The following is a 27,883-nucleotide window of genomic DNA, read 5'->3' as shown; positions in this document are numbered from 1 at the left end:
TTCCCATTTATATAAAATTTATTAAGCCATTCTCCAAAATCACAAAGAACATTTGGACTCACTTTACACAAATCCTGCCGTCAGTGAATACACATGGAAGCATCTAAAGCAATGAACACCGAAAGCAATGCAGGGGGATGCCGGCAGATCACTAACTCTTCTGGAGCACATACACACTGTTGAATATCAACAGGACTAAATCTTTGCTGCATCTGGGTGAGTTCTGAGAGCCCAGGCCTATGCATAGAGATCCTCTCGGTCTGCAGAGTAGACCTCCCCTTCCTGCAACAAGGCGAAGTTGAGGAAGTGAGATGGGCGATGGACCTCATGGTAAAACTCCTTGGGATTTGCTAGCTGCAGCTCGTACTTCATGTTGGGATCATGACGAACACCTAGAATTAAGCAGCCCCATTTCAGTCCAGGCCTGAGGCTTCAACCATTTCCACCATCACAGCTTGCCCGCAGGAAGCTACCAGTCACATTTAAGGGACAAGACTAATGTGATTAACACATGATGAGGTGGACAGGTTTCCTTCCTCTTTAACGTTCATAGAAATCATTGCAAGCCCCTACTGAAAATCTCACCTGCAGTTGGGTGGAAGGATCAAGAGAAGTGGAACAGCTTCTTTAAGCTGAGCTTCTCTTTGCCTGTGTCAAGACTGATTTGTATCTCTCACATCTCCCCAAAAGCTTATCCTGTGCCATCCTCCTGTCCCGTTTCAATCCCTCATGCCAGAAGCTGTGTTCCCTCTTTCTCCCTCTCCATTCGTGTTCCATGTCAGAGGCTGTATGCACCCCATCTCCCCCCCATTAGTGTTCTCTGTAGGTGGGAGGTTGTTCCAGGTATCAATGTGTTAGATGCTATTAGGAGGCTAGGCAGAGAGGAGACAGGGATACTATTATGCCGGAAGGCATTAAATGGTACCATCAGCCAGTTGTTTGACCTATAATGTATATGTGCTTGAAACTGGCTCTGCTACACACATGGCAGGGGCTCTGGGTTCCACTTCTTTCAGTTTTCTAATTTGCCTCAGGAAAATCAATAGGGTTCTGCCCACTGATGCCTAGAACGATCCTTAAAATTCTGGCAATCATCATATGGGAGATTCAAGAGTTACCGTGAAATCAAGCATAGGGCCTCCCAAAGAACAGGTTACCCAGTTGTGATACAGAGCTTGGACACATGCAGCTAAGATCTCTGCTGGCAGGGACTCACCCATGAAGTTGTAGTTCCAGGATCCCTGTGCTGGTACCATGAAGAAGCCAAGGAAGCGGTCAGACAGCAACATCTGCACCCTCTCATAGTGGGATGGCAGGTAGCCCTTGGGGTTGTTCCCTTTGTCGGTGTTCTGCCTGCCCCATTCATAGCCACTGGGAGTCAGCTTGTAGGCAGTCAGTGTACAGGAGCCTGGGGTAAAACTGGAGAGAAGCAAAGTGGTAGTGACCAAACAAGCTGATCAGGCTAGCCCTGAGACTGAAGGGAAGAAGCTAAGTGTGAACATTGCCCCAGCTGAAAGAATTCTACCTCTAGCTCAAAGCAGCAAGCAAATGGATCCACTCCACAAAATGAGTAAGTCTCTGACACCAACCTTAGCTTACAGCACTCTAGGTGCTAGCCCTACCAACACAGGCTAAGCTATCCACCCATGCTCCCAACGGGCTGCACAGATCAGTGAAGCACATGCACATTCCAACCTCCGGAGCCTGGGTTTAGATTATCATCCCTGTACTGGCCCAGGCAGCCCACAGAAGCCAGGACCTGGGGATACACCTAGTGAAGGCCTGGCAGCCTCGCACACCTGCAGGTAATGATGATGGTTTTCTCCCCATCCCAAGAGGGATTGTCAGCCATGACCTTGGCATGTGTCGTGACGTCCTGCGGCGAGAGCTGAGGAGACTCATTGGGTTGCGTGTGAATCCATCCCAGGGGCTCCATTTCCTAATGGAAGAGAACTTGTTAGAGGTAGTGGCTGGGAGGTGACTTAGCTGTCTCTAAAGCATTCGAGACAAAGCCTCCCTTGCCCTAGCAGGAAATGGACCCAAGCGAGGGATGCAGGAATGAGACTCACCTTGAGATACTCATGTTGCGGCAGCTGGCCAGGGAGATGCACCGTCTGGTGAGTTCCCCACTGGGGCACCATGACAATGCACCGGATCTCCTTCACCTGGGGATTATCTGGAGGGCTCACGCCATACAGGTACCCTGCAATCTAGAAATACACACACGCATCAGTAAAGTCCTGGACCTACTAGGAAAATGCCCACGGATAGCACCCTCTCTACCTTGTGTTTCCAAAGCCAACAGCACTTTGTTTGAGATCCCCACAAACAGATGGGCCATCCCAATTGTTTTTCAGTGATAAAGGCAATTTCTACACAAGAGTGGGGACATGGGAGGTTTTGGAGCTGGAATCCAGCCAGAGTGTGCAGCCCCATCACTTGATGCTCCGTGGAATTCTCCTCCAACTCTGGGCCTTAAGAATCAAGGGCAGGGCTGACCCCCAGGACTAGCATGCCCCATTGCCAGTGATGAGCTGGTTTTTAAGCACAGACTCACCTGGGCCCGCAGGTCTGAGATGCAGATGAATTTCTTCAACACGTTCTTGGGAAGGATGTAGGTGTAGCCGGTTTCCTTGATGTCATCAGACGAGACATAGATGTGGTTGGTTCTCAAGTGGAGATTGGCAGCAGAGATCGCTCTGTGGAGAGGAGATCACCCAGCAGGTCAGAACAGACTGACCCCTCACGTGACTGCACTGGCTCTTCCCAGCCAGCCCAGCGAGCCCCAGACCCCTTCTGTTACCTGACTCGCCACTCGGTCTTGGAAGAGAAGGTCTGAGTCTCGTAATTGCTAGTAGTGGACGTGATGATTTCATCCCCATGCTTGTTAACAGTGCGGGTCTGTGTGGCTGTCAGCTGCGACTGCTCCTTGGTTTGCTTCTCAATCTCTGCAATCTGCTGTCTCTGCTGGGAGGGCGCCGAGATCTCCATCCCCAGGATAATATCCCGGATCTCCGACTGCGTCAGGGATGCCACGTTCACACTGGCAAGGGAATGCACCCAAGTGGCTAGATGTTCTAAGACAGTGGTCCTCAACCTTTTGGAGCTGCTGGGTGCCCGGGGCTGGCTCCACACATGCGCTGCACGCCAGGGATTGGCACTGCACATGCGCCGCTCACGCGCCGCACACAGGCACCACATTGGGGAACCACTGCTCTAAGAGGCATTCCTCCAGACAAGCTCTCATGACACTAGTGGAGCAAAACAAGTGGCTCCCAGGAACAGGGAGCACAGCATCCTCGCCACCTCAGCAGCCCTTCAGTAGCCGCAGGCACAAATGCATGCACTGGCAAACATGCGCAGACTTCATCTGCCCATGAAAAAGATTAACCAAAATAACTAGCTTCCCTATTGGTCCAGGGAAAGGGGGGTGAGGGTGGCCCCTGTTATGACCAATCTCTGCTCTTACTTGTTCTTCTTCCCGTAGTCTGCAAGGATCAGGTCCTTGAGCTGCACCTCCACCTTGATCCACTCCTCATCTGTAAGCGTGGGCCAGATGTGGTGAGGCTCTGTAATGGTGGTCTTGTCCGGTTTCAGGATGACTTTGGCCCGGTCATTGTTTACATGCAGTGCCCGGAGAATCAGGATGAGCCGTGAGAATGCCTGTGGGAAGAGAGACGCCATTCAGCAAGGAGAAAAACCTGGCGCACAGGAGGAGACTGGGGCCTTACTCCTGCCTCAGGGACAGCTACGTTGCAAATGCAACACACAGACCACTCTGAAAGGAACCATCACTGACCCACGTGTGGCCTGGTGCTGCTGCCAGTACAGCAAGACCTAGAATAGAAGACGGGGATTCCTGCAGCATGGGCAGCAAAGCAAATTCTGTCTAGGAAAGCATCCTGCAGGGCTCTGGTATGCAACAGTTACTAAGGGGCCCTTCCCGGCAGCCATTTGGGGTGGATGCCAGACCTTACCGTGTAGGAGGAGATGGTTTTCAGCCAGTCATCATAAAGGTTGAAGAGAACCATTTGGGGCTCAGTAGCCTTCAAGATGAGATCACCAAACTTCTCAACTTTCAGGCAGGCCTGGAAGGGCAGCTGCAGCTCTGACCCTTTGATCACAATGTTTGGGAAATCCAGCAAGTGCACCTGGAATTGAGTGAGAGAAAGCAGGAATCAAACATTTCTTCAGACTCACCCGCTGCTCCCTAGATTCTAGGGCTGCACCATGGAGCTGTGCAAGGGAAACACACCCGGGCCCTAAATATGGGGTTGCATGGACACAGAGCTGTCCCTGGAGCAAGGTAGCCGTGGCAGAGCCGGGGATTCTCTCAGAGGGGGTTAATGGTGCCCACCCCAGCAGGCCCTTTACCTCCAACGGGTCCAGCATGCCCTTCCTGGTCACTATGATCTGCTTGGGCTGCTCCTCGACAGGCAGGGAGCGAATCAGGGCAGCCACTTCCTCAGCAGTCTTCCACTTGGCCAGCTACAGAGGAAGGCAAGGTTAGAATATGGTCACACCCCTCACTGCAGGAAAGCCAGCCTGGCCTTTGGGATGAGGGGGAAGTATCACAGCCTGGGCCAGCAAAGTCTCCTGCTACTGAGCTTGCTGGGCACCAACACCTGCTCACGAGGCTCCACCAACACGGCCCCTGCCTGGCTGGGGGAAGCAAGTGGCTTATAAAGCCCAACAGGAGTCAATTCAACTGGTCGCTTAGCAACAAGCACTCAGCCTCACGTCACCAGCACTGCTCTGTCTGGGTGGGCTGGAGGCACAATGCACTAGAGCGGATGCTTTGACCGGAAGCGCATGCACTTCCTGCCTGGCATCCCTCGGCAGCAATGGCTGACAAGGCAGGGATCCCACCTGAGGTCCCTGCTTGGGACTGCAGGCTCTTTACACCCCCAAAATGCCTAGAACCTCAGCAAAAGTGAACCCAAGGAATCCTGTCCCAGCACAGGGACTCGGCTTAGCTCTCACTTTGTTGGGACTTCCAGTGCCCCAGAGACCTAAGGTCCCACCTGGAGGAGCCCCTGGTCACTGTTACTAAACACATCTCCAGAAGCTGCCAAAGCAATTCTCTGGCCCCCCTGGCTCCTACCTGGCCCAGACGCTTCTGTCCTGCCCACACAGACGTATGGATGATCTTCAGGAAGAGCTGCCCAGTCCTGGGATTGAAGATGAAAATGGCCCCGTTGATGGGCTTTGTGGTCAAATTCCCTTCAAAGGTCTGGAGAAAACAGCAAGGTGAAAATGCTTGCATGAGCTGTCTGTGCTGGGACGGCACACTCCCTGTAGGGAGTCCTCGGTCCCAGCCCCACGTAAACATAACAGACTTCCATGTCCGTTAGTGCCAAGGGTCACCAGGTTCCAACATCCCTGCCCTGGACTCCCCCAGGCTCCATCCTATACCCTTGCCAGAGGTTCCTCCTGCTGGCCACACTCACCTTGTGAATGGTAACTCTGTACACATTGGTGTCATCCACAAACCAGATGATCTGGTTGGAGAAGAGCTCCCCGTAGTTCTGGGAGGAGAGGTAGGGCTCTGTGGGCTCTGAGGAGTACAGCTGCAGCCCCTTGCGGATCCGCTCCCTCAGGACATACAGCGCAGGATTTGCCTTCATAATCTTGGCCATAGCCTGCTGAATCAGAGGCTTGCTCCCAGGGAACCAGTTCCCGTAGGCACTGGGAAGGAAGCGGCACAACATCAGCAACAGGCCCCTCCAGCTCGGGATCCAAACGGCAGAAACAGCCTTTCCCAGGGAAGCGGCTGGGAGCATTGCTCTTCAGCACACAGGCAGGAGCAGATGCTGGAGCCATCAACATGTCCCTGGCTGAAATCTGGCGCATCTTTGGCCCAGCTCTGCTCACCATCCTTGGGAGCTGTGCCCCTGGCTACCCCCTGCTTGGCTTCCCTGCATGATGCCAGGAGGGAAGCCACTAGGAGCACAGCAGTAAGCATGCACACTGCAGTCCCCAGAGCAGCTGCAACTGCTCCACTGTGCTGGGATGTCTGCGGGAGAGGCCCGGCCTTTGGAGCCCACCCCCATGGCCTTGGCGCAGAAACAGCTAGTGCTGCCAGCCATGGCTCCACCTTGTGAAGACCCCCATGTAAGAACCCAAGTGACCCCAGCCTGGGCCAGTAAAACTAACTGGCTGGGACCTGACCCACCAGCATTTCGCTGGGCCTCACCCACTCATTGCCTGCATCTCCCTGCCCCCACTCCAGCAGTTCTGACACGCACAGGGTGCCGCTGGACCCTGAAGGCCTATGGTAGGGCCTCACCTGTGCAGGTTATAGGCCAGGTCAATCGCTATAAGCACACCAGTGGGGGAGGGGTAGATGCTCATGTTGTCCGTGGTGTAGTCCAGGAACTTGGCTCTGGCATAGCGCTCGATGTCGTGGGAGTCGTAGTCGCCCCAGCGCAGCTGGATGTCGATCCAATATTTCTGAGTGGTGGTGCTGTCCATCACATCCCTGGGCAGCAGGAGAGAAAACAGCCCTCAGCTCCTGCCTCCCAAAGGGCAGCTGCAGCTTGCTCTGCCGACAGCACCTCCCGCCAAGCTAACGGGACCCACGTTGACTGTCACGCTGGGGCAGGTGCATGATGGGACAGATCTGACCGAGACCAGCCTGTTTCATATCGGCTCGGATCGGGAAGGATCGCTACTGGTCTCACATGTAATGGGAGGGGCCAGCCACATGCACCAGGGGCAGGTGCACCCATGAAAGGACGGACTCAAGCCTGTATCTGACTCTCAAGACAGCAGGCCACCAGCAGCACCACGCTGACTTCTGTAACTCCTTAAGCGTGGAGGGCAGAAATACAGTGCTTCAGGGAGAGGGACAACGGGAAGCAGCACACAAGGAGCTTCTGGCAGCGCCCTCTCCCAGAAAGCCAGTGCAGACGCAGAACACAGAGGAGAAACACTGACTGGCCTGAACCAGAGTCTCCAGGCTCAGCAAGTCAGCGCCCTACCAGACACCTGAACAGACCCAGAAGGCACGAGGGACACAGGGAAGAGACTGCCCAGCGCTCACTTGGAGTCTGCAAGCAGCGATGGCCGTGAGACGTTCCACTTGTAGGAGGCAAAGAGGAGGATGTCTGCACAGGAGGAGTTCATCTTGTAGGACTTCCTGGGATGGATGGTCTCCTTCTGCACGGTCTCGATCTCCAGAGCGTCCAGCTCCTGATCAAACACCTGAGGAGAGGGCAATTGCAATGAGGCAGGGCCAGGTTTGCAGGCACAGCCAGCTGTGTCCTCTGCCATCTCCATCATGAGGGCAGTGGGGAAGGGCGCAGCCCCGCCCCAAGTCCCAGTGCAAGAGATGCTAAAAAAGGCAATCTCCACGTCCAGCGGCAGGCCGCTGTAGGTTAACCCCTTCTTTCCCAGGAACTGGAAGGGACTTTCTGGGGGCACTGCTGGTAAAGCACCTGCCTCCAGCACGGAGGGACAGAATTACACACATCTGCACCCTCTTCTGACCCCCCACTTACTTGACACAAATCCATCACAATGCTCTCGTGGATCTTCTGCCACAAGTGGGCTCGGAATATCTGAATGAGGGAAATCTTCAGGGTTGGGATCTTGCCATGCATGAAGATACCTGTCAAATCCAGTTGCACCTGAAACCCGACATACACCTGACAAGAAAACAGCCACCATGAGAACATGCTTTATTCACAGGCATGCTGCATTCAAGACACGGGAGGAAACTGCCTGATTTTATTCTGGCCCACAGCCAGGCCCTGGTGAGCCCAAGATGACAGGATTAAGACAGCTGCTGCTCTAAGGAGATATTTATTTTTGCCAGTATCAGAATGTGAAGGATGGTGTGAATTAAAGAACTTGACTCAAACACAGCTCAGCTAATTGCATTCTACAGAGATACGCGAGTCCATAGGAAAGGGACTTCACTTACGTTGGCTCTGTTAATGGTAGGAGACCACCAGAGGGTGAATCTTCTGTTGGGGATCTGGTTCAAACCCGATCTCTGGGCATTTGTCAACTTCTTCCACTTCATGGACTCTTCAAAGCCACTGGCCTTCTCCCTGAAAAGAACACGCAGTCAGCTCTGCAAGAAAGCCATCCCATCCCACACAGGATTTCACAGTCTTGTCCACCCCCCTGCATTGAGTCAACAGTTTGACACTACTGCAAAAAAGCAAACATCATTCTGGGCTGCATTAACAGGAGTGTGGTGAACAAGACACGAGAAGTCATTCTTCCGCTCTACTCTGCGTTGACCAGGCCTCAACTGGAATAGTGTGTCCAGTGCTGGACACCACATTTCAGGAAAGATGTGGAGATATTGGAGAAGGTCCAGAGAAGAGCAACAACAATGACAAAGAGTCTAGAAAATGTGACCTAGGAGGGAAGATTGAAAGAACTGAGTTTTAGACAAAACAGCTGAGAGGGGACATAATAGCTTTCAAGTATCTAAAATGCTATCATGAGGGAGAGAAAAAAATGTTCTCCTTGATCTCTGATGATAGGACAAGAAGCAATGGACTTAAATTGTAGCAAGGGAGGTTTAGGTTGGACATTAGGAAAAACTTCCTAACTGTCAGGGTGGTTAAACACTGGAATAAATTGCCTGGGGAGGTTGTGGAATCTCTATCACTGGAGAGATTTCAGAGCAGGTTGGACAGACACCTGTCAGGAATGATCTGGATGGTGCTTGGTCCTGTTGTGAGGGCAGGGGACCGACCAGCAGCCTCTCGAGGTCCCTTCCAGTCCTACACCATAAGGCAGGACCCAGAATACTTAGACCATCCTGGACTGGATCTGAACACCCTTCCATGATGGACCTTACACAACATCCCTTAAGTAGTAATTCCAGATCTCTCTTGCTGCAAGTTACTTCTCATCCTATCTAACCCTTAAGATATTTGAAGATCTAGCAGATCCCTACTTCAACCTTTTCTCCAACCTAAATTTCCCCTCCCCACTCCTGCCCTTTAACTTACTGTTCAGGACAGGTTAGAAAACCTTGCTTATTTTTGTCACCTTTTCCCAACATGGCCACATTGCCCAACTGGAGGCTTCACCACCACTGAACAGAGCGGGACAATTACCTCACGTCTTACATACCACACTCCCGCTCAGTTCCCACAGAATACCAGCCTTTTACAACTGCCCGAGCCACCAGAACCCATTCAGCAGTACTGCTGCCTAGCCAGTTACTCCCCACTTTGAATCTGTGCTTTTGAAGTTTCCTCCTTTGCGCTTGTCTCTGCCATGCTATGATGACATGGTGTTGGGGAAGAGTGGCAGCATTAACCCTACAGTGGAGAAAGTAAGGTTTCTGCAGACACTCTTCAGGGACCAACAGAGCCCAGCCCCCCAGGCTGGCTACAGGCGCTCGGCTAAGATACAGCACATGGGTCAGGTGGTTTGCTGGAAACAAGTCAGATGAGGATCAACCAAAATGCAATCAGCGACCCCTCCAGAGCAGGGCCCTTCCTCACCAGAAAAGCCCCTCCCAGGTTGGGAAGTAGGTTCCTTTGAAGAGGGTGTGCTCCAAGATCCCCTCCACTCCACCCAGGGCCTGGATCATGTCCGTGCGGTAGTTGTTCAAGTTCCAGAGCTTCCCATCATGGCGCTGGTGTGTCCACCAAAACGGGTTCTGTTTCAGAACCTGCATACAACAGAAAGAGGGTGTCAGTGGGAAGAGGCTCTGCAACCAGCCCAGCCCCAGCCCCCAGGCTGGAGGCGAGGAACCACAATGCTCATGAGTAAATCAGATGCCCCACTGCTGGGACAAATCACAATGGACAAATCAGCCTGAAGTCAAAAGATGTTTAATGGCTTCCTATTGCTCAGTTTTTTAAAGCAATTAATCGGAAGAATGTCTATTAGGAAGGCAACATTTTGCAATGCGTGCCGCATCCACACAAGTTGCTCTCAAGATCGGGTTCCTTGGCACTCAACGGAGCAGCGGTCCGTATGCCCCTGCATACTCCCAGCAGGGAGACCGCTGAGGAAGGAGGGGGGGGCTTACATTTCCTAACTGGTTTTCTTAAAGGCCTTTAGCAGTCCCACAACACGGGTCTAATTTCTTCCTGAAGCACAAAGACCAGGAAACAGCAAAACTAGTACAAAGGGGAGAGAAGAAAAAGGCTCCCCAACATTGGCTGGCAGGTGCCAGCCACTCAGTAAGCATCAGAGCTTCCAAGAGCAAATCCCAGTTGGTACCTGGTACTGTTTGAAGTCTGTCCTGACCCTCCAGCCTTTATCGTACGCCAGGGTGTGCCGGTCTTTCTGGAAGAGGGTATTAATGCGAGGAATCCCTCTGTCCCATGAGTCCTCCAGATCCTCCAGAGTCAGACGCCTAGAGAGAGGTTTCATAACAATGGATTTAAGCCCAAAGATTCCAACCAAACCAAGTCCTGGCTTCAGCAGCTCTTAGCAGGGGAGAGGTTTCTGCTACGTGTAGCACATGCAGGTCCATGAAGCATCAGCTGCAGGCTACTATGATCAACGGAAGTTGGGACTTTGAAAAGCTGCCCCAGCATTGGTACCAAGGATCCATCCTCGGGCTGCTGCTCCATGATAAAAGGAGACGACACTTGCCAGCATTGGCCCTTCCACCAGAACTTCATTTAGACTCTCTTGCCTCTAAGCATCATTGCCCATTTCCCAGTTACCCTGCAGGGACTGCCCCCCCCCCCCCCAAGATAGGGACCATGCCGTTACAGAAACCCGGCAGCGTTCGGCCCTTCATGAGCAGCCAGGCCCTCACACACATAGGCAAAAAGAGTTCTGAAGAGCAGCAGGGTCTCCGGGACTCCCTCATGCACCATTCCCTTCTCGACCCCACAAGGGGCCCATGGAGGGCAGCGAGGACACACCTGTTCTGGGCAATAGCCTCCTGCCTCTTGAGGGCATACTCTGCCCACACTCTCTGCGAGTCAATGAACTCGCTCTCCCATGGCTGGATGTAGCGGTACAGATTTGGGATCAGCTGGTCTTCCTCGTGACTCATCCCTGAGCGGAAATGAGTGATGCCGACATCAGTCTGCTTGGACCACCTGTGGCAAAGAAGCAGAGGCAATAAGTGGGGGAGGGTGGTGGGTCTGTATCCCATCAAGGCTGCCATGAGACAACAGACCCCTATGACAGGGCACAAAGCTTCAACCCTCAATTACAAAAGAAGGGCCCAGTAATATCCCCCAAGTCCTGCGAAAGCCACAACTGCTAGGAGCCTTCTTGAAACAAGAATTTCCCTTCCCATGCTCAGAGCAACTTGACTCACCTCAGGTCAGACTGGGGTATCAGAACGTGGCCCATGGACAGCATGCCCAAGCCCCCCAGCTCTTTGGGGGTGTAGAACACCACCGGGGGAAAGCGGCTGGGCATCTTGGAGTTCAAGCCAATTTTGATTCGGGTCTGAATCTTGTTCTCACACTTCACAAGCAGGTCAAGCAGCTCCTGTGTGTTCACCACAGCCTCCCGGAAATAGGTCATCAGGCCAATCAGGGCTGTGTTCCATTTGTTCACGATCTAGAGACACGAGCAAAGGGTGATCAGCTCAGCACCTCCAGCCCGTGCCTGGGGACAGCCACATCAGACCCCTTCCTTGTTACCTTCGTGAAGGTTGTGGAGCCGGAGGCCATGAGGATCTGCCTCACGCGGTTGTGAAACCTCTGCATAGACTCGTCATCCACACGCAGAAAGCACTGAGCCGTGCGCTCCTTGGTCACCTGCAACAGAAGCACCCGGACCCTCAAATCAACTGAGCTGGGAGTCCACTGTCCAGTCAATGTAAGGGGATTTCCACCCCTACTCACAGAGGTTTCAAGCTTCTCTCCAGCAGGGGGCGAGCTTCAGGAGACTTCTCTGCACTCACTGCAGTAAAGGGGCTAGCAGCACAGCTTCACGCCCACCCACTTCCTGCCAAGATCCTGGACCTCTGCGGTACAAGGGCTGATCCTGCCAGCCGCCTGGCGCATGTGTACTCACCAACACTATTCAGTTCAGATGCCAACGCTCTACGCCAGCAGAGCTGAACCAACAGCCCCCGCGACCTGCTTCAGCACAATCTACCAGCAGCTGATTCACCAGTGTCTGACATCAGGGTTACGTCAGTTTAACTTGCACACTTGCATAACCAGACAATGCTGGGCATAGGCTGTTTCTAGCGAAAGACTGAAACTATCAATACTGGGGACTAATTCTTATTAAAATATGCAGCACTTCTTTGGCCCCCGTAACACTGCAGTGAGGATTATTTGGCCCTTGTGCACAATAAGGTTGGACACGACTGCTAACTACCTCTATCGCCATCTCCAAGGGCAGCTTGAGCCCCGAAAGTCAGTTCTACTCAAGCCACATGAAGGCAGCGTATAACCACCATCCCCGGGGAGCCCTGCTCTGCCTGCCAGACACTGTCCCTACCTCATTCTGCAGGTTCCACACACCGTCCTTGTGGGTGAACTCCTCATAGCTGGTGCGGCACTTGGGCAGGATGCGGCACTCAAAGCCGCACATGTTGAACAGCAGGTTGGGATTGTCCTTGCTATACACAGACACAAAGCTGTTCTCCCATTGCACAGTGGTGACGGAGCGAGGCAGGCGGTTCTTAATGTCCCAGAACACCGCCCGGCCGCTAAAAGACAAAGCAGTCAGTATAAGTCCTGGCTGACAAGACCCCACCACTAGTGGGGGGAACAGAGACATGGGTTCGTTCCTCAGTCCCTTTCCTCCCACTCTCTGCAGCACAATATGAACACAGCCCATTCCCCACACTCCCTGCACTGACAGGCACAACAGCAGGAAGTTCTGGCAGGTCCTGCCAAGAGGGGTGCTGCAACACAAGCTAATGGTACACGCAGTTGCCTGACTTGTATGGCAGAGCTGCCCATGCACTAAAATCCTCCCTGATTCACAAGGTGCCAGATGACTTACAGGTTCACATCATGTTTCATGAGCCGCATCCGGGCGTCTCGCGGCCAGCACTTCTTGTTGTTGTAGCCCACGATGTTCTCGTTGTTGGGATCCGGATGCTCCGTCAGGTAGCGCTGGATCAAGTCCCTTGCCTCATCTGCCGTAAACCTGGAAATTCACATGAGGGGGGGAGCAGGAAACAGGTCTGAACATCCAGGGAAGCCCCATTTAGCCTGCCAGGAAAGGAGACCCCCTGAAGGATAGTGACTGGCAAGGGTATGTCTGTGTACCACGCTAACAAACGCTCAATTCCTGCATACGGCACATTCAGACATTGCATAGGCACGGACTGTACGCGCCATGGCCTTTCACGCATTCATGTCAATACACATGTGATCAAGGCCAGCTCACTGCAAAATCAGAAAGGCTATGCCCAGCGCACGCGAGGCCAGCTTAAAATGGGATTCCCCCCTAGAACTATGGGCTCATGCCTGAGCTCGGAGTAGCCAGCTCAGCACAGCAGCACAAGAGCACACTCTCAAATGGACCAACCCAGCTTTGCCAGACAGGCTGAGCAATTGCAGCCAAAAGGATCATCTCTTTGAAGAGTTCAAGCTGGAAGTAGCCCTGCTGTGGGACATCACAGCTACTGCGCTGCACCCCAGGGCTAGAGCCAACCTCCCCAGGGCACAATGTGCTGCAGCACCTGCCACCTGCAGGAAGGGAGCAGGGACAGTCCTACGTTTGTGGAGGAGAGGCACAGAGCCATGGCCCTGTGGATCCTTCCCACCTGTACAGGACACCTTCGCTGGCACCAAGGGTGGGCGCCCAGGCAACAGCGCCTACCTGAAGAAGATGTGAATACGGTCAATGTATCTGCAGAAGAGGCGGATGGGATGGGCCACCTCCGTGGCAATATCCTGGAAGCTCAGGAAGTCATTTGGCATTTGTGGTGGGCCGGCCATCTCGCTGGCTCGGTGAAGGCCCAGCACCAGCAGGTCCATCACCAGCCCATAGTACTGAACAATGAAGGACGCAAACTGCAACCCCCGAATAATCCCATAGGAGTTGGTGTGGTTCATGTCCTGGGAGAAGAGGAGAGAGCTGTGAGAACTGGGCTCAACTCAGTCCCCTCAGACTTTTCAGCAGGGCTCTTGCTCATCTGGTGCAACTAGGCTAATGGCAGCTGGATGGCTACTCCACCAGCTGCCCCGGGCAGCACTTGGGTAGTGCTCTTCGCTCCCCCACCCTTCAGCCTGCCTCCAGCTCATCCTGGAAAGTCTTGGCTTCCCCCAGCAGACGTACAACCGGTTACCGGTTACCGCTCTAGTGTGCTCTCAGCCCCCCCTTCCCTCCCAGGCGAATCAGTACCTTGTAGTTGATCACCACGTTGTTCTTAGCGGTCATGTAGTCAGCAATATTATGGTCAACAATGAGACGCAAGAGCCTGTTGAGCAGTGTCAAGTCAATCTTCTCATACATCTTCTCGAAGCGGGACTCCAGCATCACATTGCACTCCCCCTCACACGTCTCCCAGACATCCTGCAGGTTGTTAATGCCTGAAGGAACACAACAAAGCCAGTGGCACCATCTGCAAAGATGCGCCTCCCTCACTCCATCAGCACCATCCCAGGAAGGGACAGCACATTTTCCAGCTCCCCTGCCACTCCAGCCCAGCCTAGCCTTTTGTTGAAGAACTCTCTGGAGAAATGGAGAAACATAGCAATCTCCAACCTTCAGAGAGGGTCCCCACTGTGTACAAAGGTGATTTTAATTTACTGAATCTGGCTTCTGGCAGCACAACAGCTAGCCACCATGCTGACAGCGAGACAGAGACACTTAAAGCAGGAGTAGGCAGCCGGCCCCCACTTCTGCCCCCAAGCCCTTCTACCTAGAGGTGAGACACTCCACTGACCTTGGCACCATTTGTACACCAGCAGCGGAGGCGGCTCTGTGTCAGCAGGTTTGATCCAAGGAGGGAAGAGTCTTCGCTTGTCAGCCTCATACCACAAGTACTGATCCAGATAGGCATCTGTAATCTTCTCCAGGGGCTCAACATCATAAACAGGAACCAGGTGACTGTAGAGGTCCATGAACTCTATACCAACCTGAGCAAGAGAACACACCAGGCTGGGTTACACCAAGGACAGGGGATGTTGGGGTTGATCAACAAGAGTCTAGTCTGAGAGGTAGCTCAGTCGTCGGCACTCTGAAGGTACTGCTAGTGGTCTGCCCACTAGCTCTAGCCACATTTACCTCTTTAAAGGCTCTCTGAGTCAGGAGGTGTCGTTTGATCCTGGACAGAGCTTCGTGGGGATTATCATACGCCTGCTCAATGAGACCCAACTCCTCTCTCTGCGACTGGTTCAGACGGGATTTCACACTGAACACAAAGAAAATTGCTCCTATGTGCAAATGTCGACAGAACCAACACCTACTCTGCGACCCTCGAGGGAAGATTCTTCACCACGAGGCTGGAGCGTGATGCACCTTGGATTAACAACTCCCCCACTGCCCACACTCCCTGGAAAATGGTAGCAGTAGTCCCCAGGCGTGGCGAGAGACTGTATAAAAACACGAATAAACCACACCGCAGTGCCTCGGCAGTATGGTGTAGGCCCAAGGCGTCTGACACTAGCCACATGTGGCTATTGGCTGGTTGAGTGTAGCTAGTTTGCTAGAACAGGTTGGACACCACAGGTCTAGGCTAACAAGGGCTCCAGGGACTCTCGTGGTCAAGCACAGATATAAACAGATCCCAAACAGCTCCAAGACCATTTCCCAACGCAGGTATCAGGCCCCTGGCCACCAGCACCACTCTTTCCTTGCCTCACCTGTAGGCTTCCTTCAGCCTTTCCAAGGCCAGTATGAGCAGCTTGGTGTCATGCTTGTAGGAGAGTGGAGGGAAGGGGATGGGTGAGAACCTCCTGCTCTCCAGCCAGTGCACGGTGGTGGTGTACACCGCGACAGCTTCCTCTGCAGTAATGTAGGGACCATCCTGCAAACAAAGTGCAGCAGCACTGTCAGCAGCCATCCAACCCCGCTACAGAAACCCCAAGCTCTAGCCAGCACCCCAGCCCCACCTTCAAGTAATTGTGCTGCCTCTCCTGCTCAGCTTTCAGGTAAAGCCTGGTCAGCCGACCCAGGTTCTTTTTGCACACTGTCTTGTCCACCGTGGCTCCCCGGCGGATCCGCTCTCTGTTGTAGTGAGCTGTGTTTGTCCACCAGTCAGCTTTTGCCTTCACGTATCTCAGGATCATGTTTTCAATAGGAGTTGGCAGCCCAGGCACCTGGTGAGGAGCCAGAGTTAGAGAAACAGGAATTCACCCCATAACGGATGGACATGAAACCGAAAAGGAAGGACTGGGAGGTACTTACCTTCCAGGGGATGTTGGCTTTCCAGCACCGCCAGGCCTCGCTCAAGTGCTGCAGGATGGTCCTAGCTTTGTTCTGCTTGATCCCCTCAGGCATCATGTCTAGAATGTCGTGCATTACGGCCGCTCGCAGCTCCAGGTCAAAGTGAGACTCCACGCGCTGCTTTGTTACGGTCTTTGCAACGCCCTTTGAGTGTCGGCCTGGAAGAGAGAAAAATCTTCAGGGATCCGGAGACCACCGGGCAGCAGCACTCGGCTTCCCCCTGTAAGAGCTAAACAGGCTCTAGAATTTCTCGCCACAAGCCAGCTGAGTCCAAGCAAGTGGCCCAGACGTGAACAGTAGAAACAGCGGGAGTGCAGTACCCACAAGACCCCGCACACTGCGAGGGCTGGACTGTGGACTTGGCAGAGACCACCGCTGAACATCAGTTGCACTGGGAATCTATTCGGGCTCTGGGGAAACGCCGGGAGTGACTGGCTCTCACCAGTAACACCTCATGCCCAGGTGCCACGTGACATGCTCTGGGGCAAGCAGGCTGGAGCCACGTGAGCTCCCTCAACCTCCATTTCACTTATTGAACAAACCTTCAAACTGCCTGGCTAGCAGGTTGCCCAGCCACCGCTCCAACAGCGGGGTAATGCCTCTCATGAAGAACAGCCAGACCCGCCAGCCTGGGGCCCAGAAGCCACAGCCAGGTCCCTTCCCCACAGGCCCCTGCAGAAGAGAGGCATGTTACTTGGGGACAGTCCAGGAGGCCTCCTCTCTCACCCAGCTGCCTGGGGCAGCCACTAGTGCCGGGGGAAGCGGTACTCACTGTGTTAAACCTGTAGTAGATGAGATGCTTCAGGTCCTTGCACATGCGAATCTGCCTCATCAGTTTGTACTTGTACCTGTACATCCCTGTCAGCTGTCCCACATGGGCAAAGATATACTGCAAGCCATCTGCCAACTAGACACAGAAGCAACGCATGTTACCTGAGGCCCGCTCTGGGAGTCACCCTCACTGCACTGCGCTGCCCAGCCCTTGCCACATGTCAGTAAGTCCACCCCCAAGCCACTCGTGTACTGCCTCAGTGGCTCCCTTCTTCTCCAGAACAGCCAACCAGCCACTGACAAGCAGGCACCCCACAGAAGTTTGCCCCTCACTCAGCCTCACCCCACTCCCTAGCACACACCACCAAACGAGGCTCACCTGAAATGCGTCCACGTTTCCCAGTCTGTATTGGACGTGGCTATCCACCACCAGTTTGGTCAAACGCAGAACCTCTCGGCAGAGATGGAAAGCGTTACCAAATCGAGACTTCTTTCTCTCCTGTGAAGGGAGACCAGGGGACAGGGATCAGCAGACATATTGGGTGTGTCTAGACCACTGAGTTTTGTCGACAAAAGTGGACTTTTGTCGACAAAACTATACCTGCGTCTACACTATCGCTGACTTCTGTTGACATAACGTCAACAGAACTCAGCAGTTTTGTCGACGCTGGTAAACCTCATTTTACGAGGCATAACACCTTCTGTCGACAGAGTTCTGTCGACAGAAGGTGTTATTGCCTGTAGGGTTGCGCCTAGACTACAGGGTTTTGTCAACAAAGCAGCTTGCTTTGTCGACAGAACTGAATGTGTCTAGACGCTCTTTATCGACAGAAGTTTTGTCGACAGTATCTGTCGACAAAACCCTGTAGTCTAGACGTACCCATTGCTATGGAGTGGCCAGGCATCCAGCCTCTCAGACCATTTGCCAAGGGAGCAGCTCCAGGTTAGCAGCAATAGCCCTTCTGTAGCATTTTATCTCAAGGCACTAAAAGCACTAAGCAGCTGGAAGTTAACTTAACGGGTTTGCTGCCCAAAGACCATCGAAGCCAGTTCTCCCCATCCCTTCCTCAAGGGAGGAGCAGTAGCCCAATAATCCACCAAATCACCAAAAAGGTGGGTTCTGCAGACGGGGAAATCGGAGGCCGGAGGGTTAGTGCTGCTGCTACAGCTCTGCCCTAGTGAATTTACAGCACCACAGACCAGTGTTCTCTATTCCCAAGCACTTGTGAGGGGAGGCCATGAACTGGCACCTTGGTAGTGAGGGTCTTGACTGGTTTGAGATTGAAGTTGTAGTCCAGGTGGAGATAGTTGAGGTTCTTCCTGTGGATCAGCAAGTTGAGCATATTGTAACCCTGGCGGCACACCTGCAGGCCCACCTCCACCCAGTCCAGCTTTGTGGACTGGAAAAACTTTGTGGCCTTGAAGGAGCGGAATAGGTACCTGCAGATGGGGAGAGAACAATGAGTCAGCTGCATCCCCAAGCAAACCAGAGAGATTCTCCCAAGGAAACAGGCATCACCTACCGCTTCTTCTGAGCCTTGGGAGGCCTGTGCTTGAGTGCATTCAGCACGTAGTACTTCAGCAGCTTCTGGTAGGAGACCCTCACCTTCACTGGCTGCCCTGCTGGGCAGTGCTCTCGGTACCTGCAGACACAGAGGCCACACTCAGGGCTCCAAGGGACAGGCATGCCCATTCCCTGGATCAGAGGCACTGTCCCTGCAAGACAGGCTGGCCAGCAGAAAGCTTGGCAGGATCTCCAGCAATACTTTTCCCAACTGTGGCTTTTCTCTGTAGCCCTCTCCCCATGCCAAAAGAGGCTAGAAAGGAAAATGCTATGTGAAGCCCCTACACCACCTCCATGCTCAGGAAAGCAGTGCGGCCCCAATCCCATGCAATCCAACCAAGTCAGATTCATCAAGGAGCTAGAAACAGCCAAGTGCTACTTGGGGCAGCCCAGACGTCCCCCTTAATGCCCCAGGCACTAGATTACCAAAGGCCCCTACAAGGAACCTTACCAGTTCTTCACCAACGGGATGTCTAGAGCCCTGCGTGTCCTGCCAGATCTTAAGTTGAAGGGTCGCGGGGCCCACAGCAGTGCAATGCCATTGGCCGTGTTGTCAGTGTACAGTGGGGTGTCTTTCAGGAAAGGCTCCACAAATTCTGGTAATTCAAACTCTTCATCATCATCAGGCAACGGTTCCTGACTCTACAGTGCGGAAAAGCCAGATAATCAGCCCCTCGCCTACTTCAGCTCAATCTCCCCAAAGCTCTAACCAAGCAGCGGAACAGGGCTAGCTGCACAAAGGCAGAAGAACACAAGAGAAAAGCAACGGTGCTGACGAACACGGGGACAATGTAAACTCTACGTGCCAGTGACATCTCTGAACCACCTCTGACCTCAGGACACAGGCCTAGCTCTAGTGGTAATTGAACGAACAGCTCCCTTGAATGCCCAGCCACACTCAAAAGGGCTAATGGTCTGAAAACGTGGCAAAGCAGTGAGGTGAGCAGATGCTAGGCTGTATAATGCAGGGGCTAGAGAACACAAGTGTAACACTACACAAGCCAACAGTGCAGCTACACCTGAACACGAGGGGCGGGCTTTGGTTAACTCTAGCAGGAGAAAAGGCCATGAGGAGAGCAATGAAAATCACGCGCCAGTGGAGATGGTAAAGGAAGAAGTCAGCAAGCAGAGGTTTCTTCTGCAGACAAGGGAAGGAGAAATGATTGGGGTGTATCTTGTTGATATATCAGTGAAGCAGTGTAATTTGGTGTCCCTGCTCTCTAGTGCTAGGAGGCAGGAAGAGGATCCTTGAAAGAGGCAACGTTTTAATGGACGGAAGGAAATGTTTTACATCAGCGATGGGCAACCAAAAATAAGAGTGGGCCGCATGAATTGCCCTCTCACCTGTGGGTTGCTGTGGCTCCCTGAGACCATTAGGGTGCCACCTATGACCCCCCCCCCCCCTCCCTGCTTCTGTTCCCCTTCCCCATGTACCCCTTGTGCACCGGAGCCCCACACTTACCTGTTCCTCCCCCTCTTCCAGCACTCTCGGGGCACTGAAATCATTATTTCTACTCCTTCCCTGCTCCTTTCCCTCCCTCCAAGAGCTAGGCTGCCGCAAACAGCTGATTCACTACCTTCCAGCTCTGGGGGAAGAGAAGGGGAGGAGCGGGACGGAGCGTGAATCAGGTGAGCCATGCACTCCAAAAGCACTGGAAGAGTGGGGGAGGAGCAGGTAAGTGTGGGGCTCCAGTGCCCTGGTGCGCGAGAGCTGTGTTGGGAAGGGGGCAGACAGGGGGCCCACCTCTGCTTCACATGATCTAAGTCACAGTGCGGAATGTGCAGCTGCAGGATTTTACTGAGGAACAATAGGAGTCAGGAAGGGTTAGAGATTTCTAAGAAGGATTTAGGCTCCAAGCTCATCGGCAGTGCACTATCAAGCAGTGGTAGAACCATAAGCCGGAGCCCTGGAGCCCCTGCCCTCAACATATCGTCTGCCTGAGGCTCTAGGCCAGAGAGACCCTCTTCCATCACCCCCAGTGCACGCATCCGTTGCTCTTGGGCACTCTTGGGCAGTAACTCACCTTGACCGAGTGCCTGTGAGAGATGGGATTGATCAAGGGATCAAAGTAAAACGCAGGCAGGTCAGGATCCTCTGTTTTTATGAAGACCACGTTCGGCGTGTGATACCTGCACGATACAAATATTAGAGCAGCAACCCAGGGACCCCCAGCTTGATTTACAGTTTTTCAGGGACCTCCTGCCCCTTCACTGAAGCCCCACACCTCTGCTTGCTCCAACCCCAGCTCTCCCCCACCTCACTTTCACTGGGCTGGAGCGTAGGAGGGCAGTAAGGGCTTTGGGGTAGAGTGGGGATGAGGAGCTTGGAGTGTAAGAGGGGGCTCCAGGCTGGGGCAGAGCATGGGGCACCAGGAAAGAGGAGAAGTGCAGGAAAGGACCCCAGGGTCCCAGCACCACTTAGCATGTCTCCCAGGAAGCAGCCACTGGTTCCTGTGGCCCCTAGGCACGTGGGGGCTAAGGAGGCTCTACACACTGCCCTCATGCCCACAGGCTCCTCCCCATCCCACCCCCCCACCCCCAGCTCCCGCTGGTCAGTATTCCCAGCCAACGGGAGCTGCAAAGAACCAGGGCCACCTGCCTTAACCTTGGGAGGGGCAGGAGTTGATCAGCACGGCCCATGGACCCCAGTCTGAGAAACTCTCTATTAAAACTTCTTTTGAAGGCAACATCTCCACAGCCCTGCCCACCATGGATGGTGAACTCACCAGGTGAGGTGCACGTGGTGCGGCAGATTGTTGTAGAGGTACGGGAAGGCTATCTTGTACTCTGTCCTGATTGGCTGCCTGATGATTATTTTATTGATGTCGTTGAATTCATTCCAATCTTCATCCCTTAAACCAGAAGAGAAATGTTGCTAAATGGAAGTGCTGAGTGTGGCAGAAAGGCAAGTCTCCAATGTAAGATGCAGGGCCAGTGTCTCCAGACACATTCTAACCTCTTGCAACAACGATTCAGACTCTAAAGTAGCATGCTGTCATACCCACTAATACCACGTCACCAGGCTCTAATCCACCAGCATTTCACTTGGAGAAGACAACACACTGCGGCTCCCACCCCAAACCAGGCAACCAGTGTTCCCTGTACGCTGGCCAGGGGATTCAAATGCTTCCCAGCTGATTAGCAGAGCGTCCACAGCTAGGTTTGTGTTTCTTCTGGTGGTGCACATGCCTCAGTGCACATAAAATTTATTCTGCACATGGATGGAAAAATTAGGGAGAACATGGCAGGCAAGTACTTTTTCCCTTCCCCACCAAAACCCATCACTTACTGTAGGTTAATGTCTCGGACCAGAGGCTCAAACTTGGGACCCCCAGGAATCGCCATGTTCAGAGCCTTGGAAGTAAAGAAGGCCTTCAGATCAAACAGGTAGAAGTAGTTGTCATCTACAAGATCTGTCAGCAGCTGGTTGGCTAGTCGGTACAACGTGGACATCATGGGAAGTGTGAACTGCCACCGCTGGTACGTAGAACCATTCACATACCTGCGAAGGGAACACACACATCTGCACTGCGGGGCTCCACAAAAGCTGCTGAAACCCAGCCCTCTGCAGGAAGTAGAAAGGTAACCACTATCTCCCAGACCCTTCCCTGATAGAAGCCAAGGCTGCATGGCCTTTCAAACCTTCTCTAAACAATGCAACCCCACCTGCTGCTGACCAGGTGCTAGACTCAGTCCTCTCCCCAAGACAGTTCCCAAGATTTAGACATGAATATTTGGGATCACAGACAGCAGGCCCAGGTGGCACATAATATTAACTAAGTTTTGTGGACAGGTCAAAGAGCTTCTGGTATGCTCACATCAAAGCATCATGTGTGAAATAGCCGTTCGGAGGCCATGGGTAACTCAGCCTTTCATGCTTCCAGGAAGGTAAATAATGTTTTCTTTAGTTGACTGCAGAGATCTTTCAGAACAGACTTTAGGAGGGGAGAGGGCGGGAGGGGGGGGCCTTGCTCACTCTGTATCGACACCCCAGACCAGTTTTCCTAAGAACAGAATTTGCCCAGACGCCCCTGGTAAAATCTCCCTGTAATTCACAAGCCATCTAATGTTTTACTCCCCGAGGCTGCTGTGTACAGAGCTTCTACAAAGGCTTGGGATTCTCTACAAAGAAAAAGTGCTCCCAAAAAAGGTACCCACTTCCTGTTGTCTTTCAATGGCTGATGATCATAAAACCAATCCAGGACAGGGGCATCTTCCTCAGGATCCAGCTCAAGTTGTATTGCTTCAAGGGGCTCCACATCCAGGATGTTATCAGCATAGTCGAGAGGGGGCTCCTCATCGTCAAACGGGGGGAACCTCATCCTTTTGAAGTGACGTCTGTCTCTCTTCTCTCGTCTCATCATGATCCACATGGACCTGGGATGAACCAAGAGCATTGGACACAGCCTATAGCAGATAGAGCACCCGGCAGTTCCCAGGGCATGACTCCTGAACATGCTTACCCCCACTGGGAGATGTAGACTGGCTCTATGACCCACGGAATCTCATTCACAAAGGAGATCGCACCAGTGATATGGTACAAGACCGGAACATCTCGGATTTGTTCCCAGGGCATTGGCATGTTCTCCAGGAGCTTCAGGACAGCATGAGGCATGTACTTCAGGGCTCTGCAGAAAAATCACCTGAGTTACAGTCAGAGACAGTAACCAACCTCCCCCTTACCAAAACCCAAATTCCAGCGAAAAGGACATTGCCAACTGTTTGAAAACCCCCTTCCCCCCGGACTAACACCAGACAACAGCAACGACTGCAGCAGTTCGCCCCAACCATGACTATTTCAGGTCAGTTACACACAAGTGTAACACAGCTTGCCTGCAGAAGCAGTTTCAGATACAGGGAAGAAATTAATGCTAAAATAACAACCCCCCCATAAACATGTGACCCCGCTGTATACAATACACCTGAGCTGGGACTTTAAGAACAGAGAAGCCCAGGCAGCCACCCTAGCATTCAACAGCTTCTCTTAAGACTCGACAGGCAAACACAGCAGTCTCTCCTCTCTGAACAGCCAGAGGACTCTGTCGCTTTCACTGACAGGCAGCTGGAGTCCAGCTTTAAATGTGTGTTGGCTCCTCTACCAGTGGGGACAGTTTGCCCCATTTACAAACCCTGTTACGGAAGCCAAATGGAAAACCCAAAGGTCTTGTCAAGTGAACTGAGGAACTGACCAACCCTCCCTCCAAGGCATTTGCAACTCCTTTTTTCTCTCCTTTGCACGTGTTTGCAGCAGAGCAGTTCGCACTGGGAACCACCAGCTGTCCTGACTGCATAGAATGCAATGCGTAACTTGGGATTTTCCACATCCCACAATGCTCTGGCTCAGGGGTTCCCAAACTTTTTGACACGAGGATCAGTAAATCCATTCACGAGCTTTTGGAGGATCGGTGACATTCATTTGCATATTCAATAAGAAAATGATGAATATTCAAATAAGTTGTTTCTGGTCCTCCCAAAGCCCCTAATGCCAGCATTAGCAAAGCTTTAGATACAGTCACCCACAATATTCTTGCCAGCAAGTTAAGGGAATATGGATTGGATAAATGGACTGTAAGATGGATAGGAAGCTGGCTAGATCAGGGTTTCCCAAACTTTTTACTTTAGTTGGAACCCTTTTTTTTTCCTCAGTACTGTCTTTTGCAGCCCTAAAATATAAACGCATATAAAAAAAATGAATAAATTTTCAGTGTTTCACCCGGCTGCATCCTCCACCCACCCTGGGCCAGGGCTTGGGGAACCCAGTGCCACATCAGCACTTCAGGAGGCGGGAGCAGGAGCAGATTAGGGGTAGGGTATCTGGCTAAGAGGGAGGGTGCAAGGAAGGTTAGGGTTGCTGGGTGTCCGGTTCTGTACTCGACAGTCCGGTATTTGAAGGTTTTGTCTGGGAAAGAAATTGAGAAATTACCAAACATATAAAATGCCTGGTATTTTCTAATTAGGTACGTCTTATAATTAGGTGTATTAGTCCTTAGCTGCCTGGCTGGTAGATGTGCTCGTGCTGTCTGAGTGGGTCTACCTGCCAGGCAGTTCACATCTACTCCAGGGAGGGTATGTGGGGGGGAGGGGGCAAAATGGAATCCCCGGCCAGACACACTCATCTGCCAGGGTCTGCATGTGCCTAGGTCAGTCCCGCTCCCTACCCTTTCTCTTCCCAATCTCCCCAGTCCAGCCCTGCTGCCCCCATCCAGCTCTGCTTCCAGCGGCTGGTTCCCCCAGCCACTGACCAATCTCCACCGGTCAGCCCCGCTCCCCCGACGACCCTCCCCCACCAGTCCTGCTGCCCCCGTCCAGCCCTGCTTCTGGCACCTGATTCTCCCATCCTCCTCCTCCTGATCTCCCCCGGGCAGCTCTCCCTCCTCCCATGCAGTCCTGGTTCCGCCGCCTGCCCTCTCCGATAGCCGCCGGCGGACAGCCCCGCTACCCCCAACCCTGCTTCTGCCTCCCACCTGCCCGCCGCCCCCCCAATCTCTGCGGGACAGCCCCACTCCCCCAACCCTGCTTCCGCCCACCGCCCGCCCACATACCCAGATCTCCACGGGACAGCCCCGCGCCCCCAACCCTGCTTCTGCCTCCCACCTGCCCGCCGCCCCCCCACATCCACAGAAATTCATCTTGTGAATTTCTAGGGACTCTGCATATGGCCAGGAATGAGCAATGAACTTGATTTTGAAATGCAAATAAATGCTTCTCTTGCATTTGGATCACCCAATCACTGTGCAACAGGCATCTCTTCTGAACTCCTTCAAGCCTTTTATTTAAAAGAAAAAAAAAGATCGATGCTTCTGCACAATAGCCTTTACCTGATAATTCAAGCACAACCTCGGCTCCATTCCACCCTACTTATTTCTGTTCCACTGCTCACAGTCCATCTCACAGTCCATCTCCATAGCATTTTACAAGAGCTCACAGTATAGAATTTTCTTCTATGCACAGAGTTTAAAGTAACTGAAATCTCTCTAGGGGAGGTTTTGGATCTCTCGGTGATCTCTACAGGCCAGTGCATATCTGTGGCATTGGTGTAGTGCAGCGTGCTGCTTACAATTCCATCGTCCAGGAATGGAATACCTGTAACCATATATGCCCTACCCAGAGCCCTCCTTGCCCTGGACATGGATTAGAATGCTCATTGCTCTCCTTACCCCAAATAAACTCGTTTGTCATGACGAAACTTCCTGTTAGTCATGTCACCATGGTCCCGGATAATCTTCCTCACATGTTCTGGGGGCATGTCCTCCTTCTGGGCATCCACAAAACCAAACTTCCTCTTCTCAGCATACCGCTTTGCCTGCAGCTGCTGCCATTTGCGGGCTACACAAACAAGAACACACACAGTCCAGTCCAACCAGAGCACCATCATAAAAGAGACTCCAAATCAACATGAGCCCAAAATTACATGGATAGTGAATGTACAGAGCTCTACTAGTAATGCAAAAAGTATTTTGAACAGGGTACAAATCTTTATGCATCAGAGTTTATACCATCTCTAACCCCACCAGGGAGCAGGAAAAGGCACTCTCACACCTGCCTACAGTTGGCCTCTTGCACCGTGCTCTGAGTTATGTAGTGCTGGAGACAGGACACTGGCCCAGAAGGACCCCTGCTGTTATCCAGTCAGGCAGTTCTCTATTCCTGTGCAACCACCACCTTTGCATTCACATTCTCCTCCGATTCTCCCAATGATGCCTGGCGTATCGCACTGGCAAGAGCAAAGAGTTGCAAGAATCATAGACTAACAGCTGTGATTATAATTGCTATGTTGTTTACTCTGAACAGAGTTTTACTGCTAAAATACATGCAACTGACAGCAGTCTGCTTAGGGCAGTCTCACAGGTTGCAACAGAATAGTGAGAAAAACCCAGCAAAACAAAGTAGGGCAAATGCTCATGCACCATAAATCAAATGAACTGAACAGCTTAGTGAGCAGAATACGATGTCTGACATAACACAACCAAAGGACACAGAATTCACTGTGGGGCACAGAGCCTGCCTGGCCTTTGCCTAGCTGTTGCATGGACCTGGGACCTCTCTGTCACCGCTTCCAGGAGTGCATAACCCACAAACCCTGTCTGGGACACATTTCAATAAGCTCTTGCACCTTTCTCCTGCAGCTTCTCTTCAGACATGTAGTCGGGCAGTGGAGCCAAGGGACTGGGCACTGGGGCACAGCCCCCGCGGTAGGGAAACACTCCAGCCATGGAGAGGCAGGCTAAGAACCAAGGGGAGGAAGGAAGAGCAGGCTCAGGTTAGTCAATGCCCGCCACAGAGCGGAAACACACCCAACGTCACAGCCCTCTTCTCCCGCCCCCCGCCGCCACCAGCGACCCCCACACACCCCGCCCCCTCCTCCCGACCCCCCCGCACACCCCGCTCCCTACACCCCGACCCCCCCGCCCCTCCTCCCGACCCCCCCGCACACCCCGCTCCCTACACCCCGCCCCCCGCCCCCTCCTCCCGACCCCCCCGCACACCCCGCCCCCTCCTCCCGACCCCCCCGCACACCCCGCTCCCTACACCCCGCCCCCCCGCACACCCCGCTCCCTACACCCCGACCCCCCCGCCCCTCCTCCCGACCCCCCCGCACACCCCGCTCCCTACACCCCGACCCCCCCGCCCCTCCTCCCGACCCCCCCGCACACCCCGCTCTCTACACCCCGACCCCCCCGCACACCCCGCTCCCTACACCCTGACCCCCCCGCCCCCTCCTCCCGACCCCCTCGCACACCCCGCTCCCTACACCCTGACCCCCCCGCCCCCTCCTCCCGACCCCCTCGCACACCCCGCTCCCTACACCCCGACCCCCCGCCCCTCCTCCCGACCCCCCCGCACACCCCGCTCTCTACACCCCGACCCCCCCCGCACACCCCGCTCCCTACACCCTGACCCCCCCGCCCCCTCCTCCCGACCCCCCCGCACACCCCGCTCCCTACACCCTGACCCCCCCGCCCCCTCCTCCCGCCCCCCCCGCACGCCCCGCCCCCTCCTTCCGACCCCCCCGCACACCCCGCTCCCTACACCCCGACCCCCCCGCACACCCCGCTCCCCACACCCCGCCCCCTCCCCCCGCACCTGTCTCCGCTCAGGCCCCTCGTGCCTCGCCCCGCGGCCTCCCGCTTCCCACCCGCAATGGCGGCCCCCGAGCGTCGCTGCAGCGCTCCAAGGACCCGGATGGGCTGAGGGGGCGGGGCCAGTGGGCGCTCTGACCATTCAGCTCTCGGGCTG

At 53.6% G+C, this 27,883-nt stretch overlaps 1 protein-coding gene across 1 annotated transcript; it reads right to left on the bottom strand.

The window, feature by feature from the left end:
* PRPF8 (pre-mRNA processing factor 8) lies at positions 1–27,883 on the bottom strand. Its single transcript, XM_075904482.1, has 43 exons — positions 27,731–27,883; positions 26,760–26,870; positions 25,804–25,972; positions 23,110–23,274; positions 22,805–23,023; positions 21,936–22,148; positions 21,373–21,498; positions 20,671–20,776; positions 19,098–19,288; positions 18,606–18,725; positions 18,333–18,522; positions 17,462–17,581; positions 17,084–17,218; positions 16,854–16,983; positions 16,273–16,469; positions 15,978–16,184; positions 15,729–15,892; positions 15,151–15,277; positions 14,810–15,002; positions 14,266–14,453; positions 13,741–13,979; positions 12,916–13,062; positions 12,406–12,616; positions 11,595–11,711; positions 11,264–11,511; positions 10,860–11,039; positions 10,204–10,339; positions 9,477–9,646; positions 7,928–8,057; positions 7,503–7,649; positions 7,046–7,206; positions 6,290–6,481; positions 5,451–5,688; positions 5,105–5,233; positions 4,375–4,488; positions 3,978–4,151; positions 3,470–3,663; positions 2,804–3,043; positions 2,558–2,699; positions 2,070–2,210; positions 1,800–1,939; positions 1,217–1,419; positions 1–392 (listed from the first exon to the last, which is right to left on the bottom strand). The coding sequence occupies exons 2-43, from the start codon at positions 26,857–26,859 to the stop codon at positions 238–240; spliced, it is 7,008 nt and encodes a 2,335-aa protein (XP_075760597.1). The 5' UTR covers positions 26,860–26,870; positions 27,731–27,883; the 3' UTR covers positions 1–237.

This window comes from Pelodiscus sinensis, chromosome 21 (assembly GCF_049634645.1).
Source record: "Pelodiscus sinensis isolate JC-2024 chromosome 21, ASM4963464v1, whole genome shotgun sequence".
Taxonomy (NCBI): Eukaryota; Metazoa; Chordata; order Testudines; family Trionychidae; genus Pelodiscus; species Pelodiscus sinensis.
This window is presented reverse-complemented; position numbering and strand designations above follow the sequence as displayed.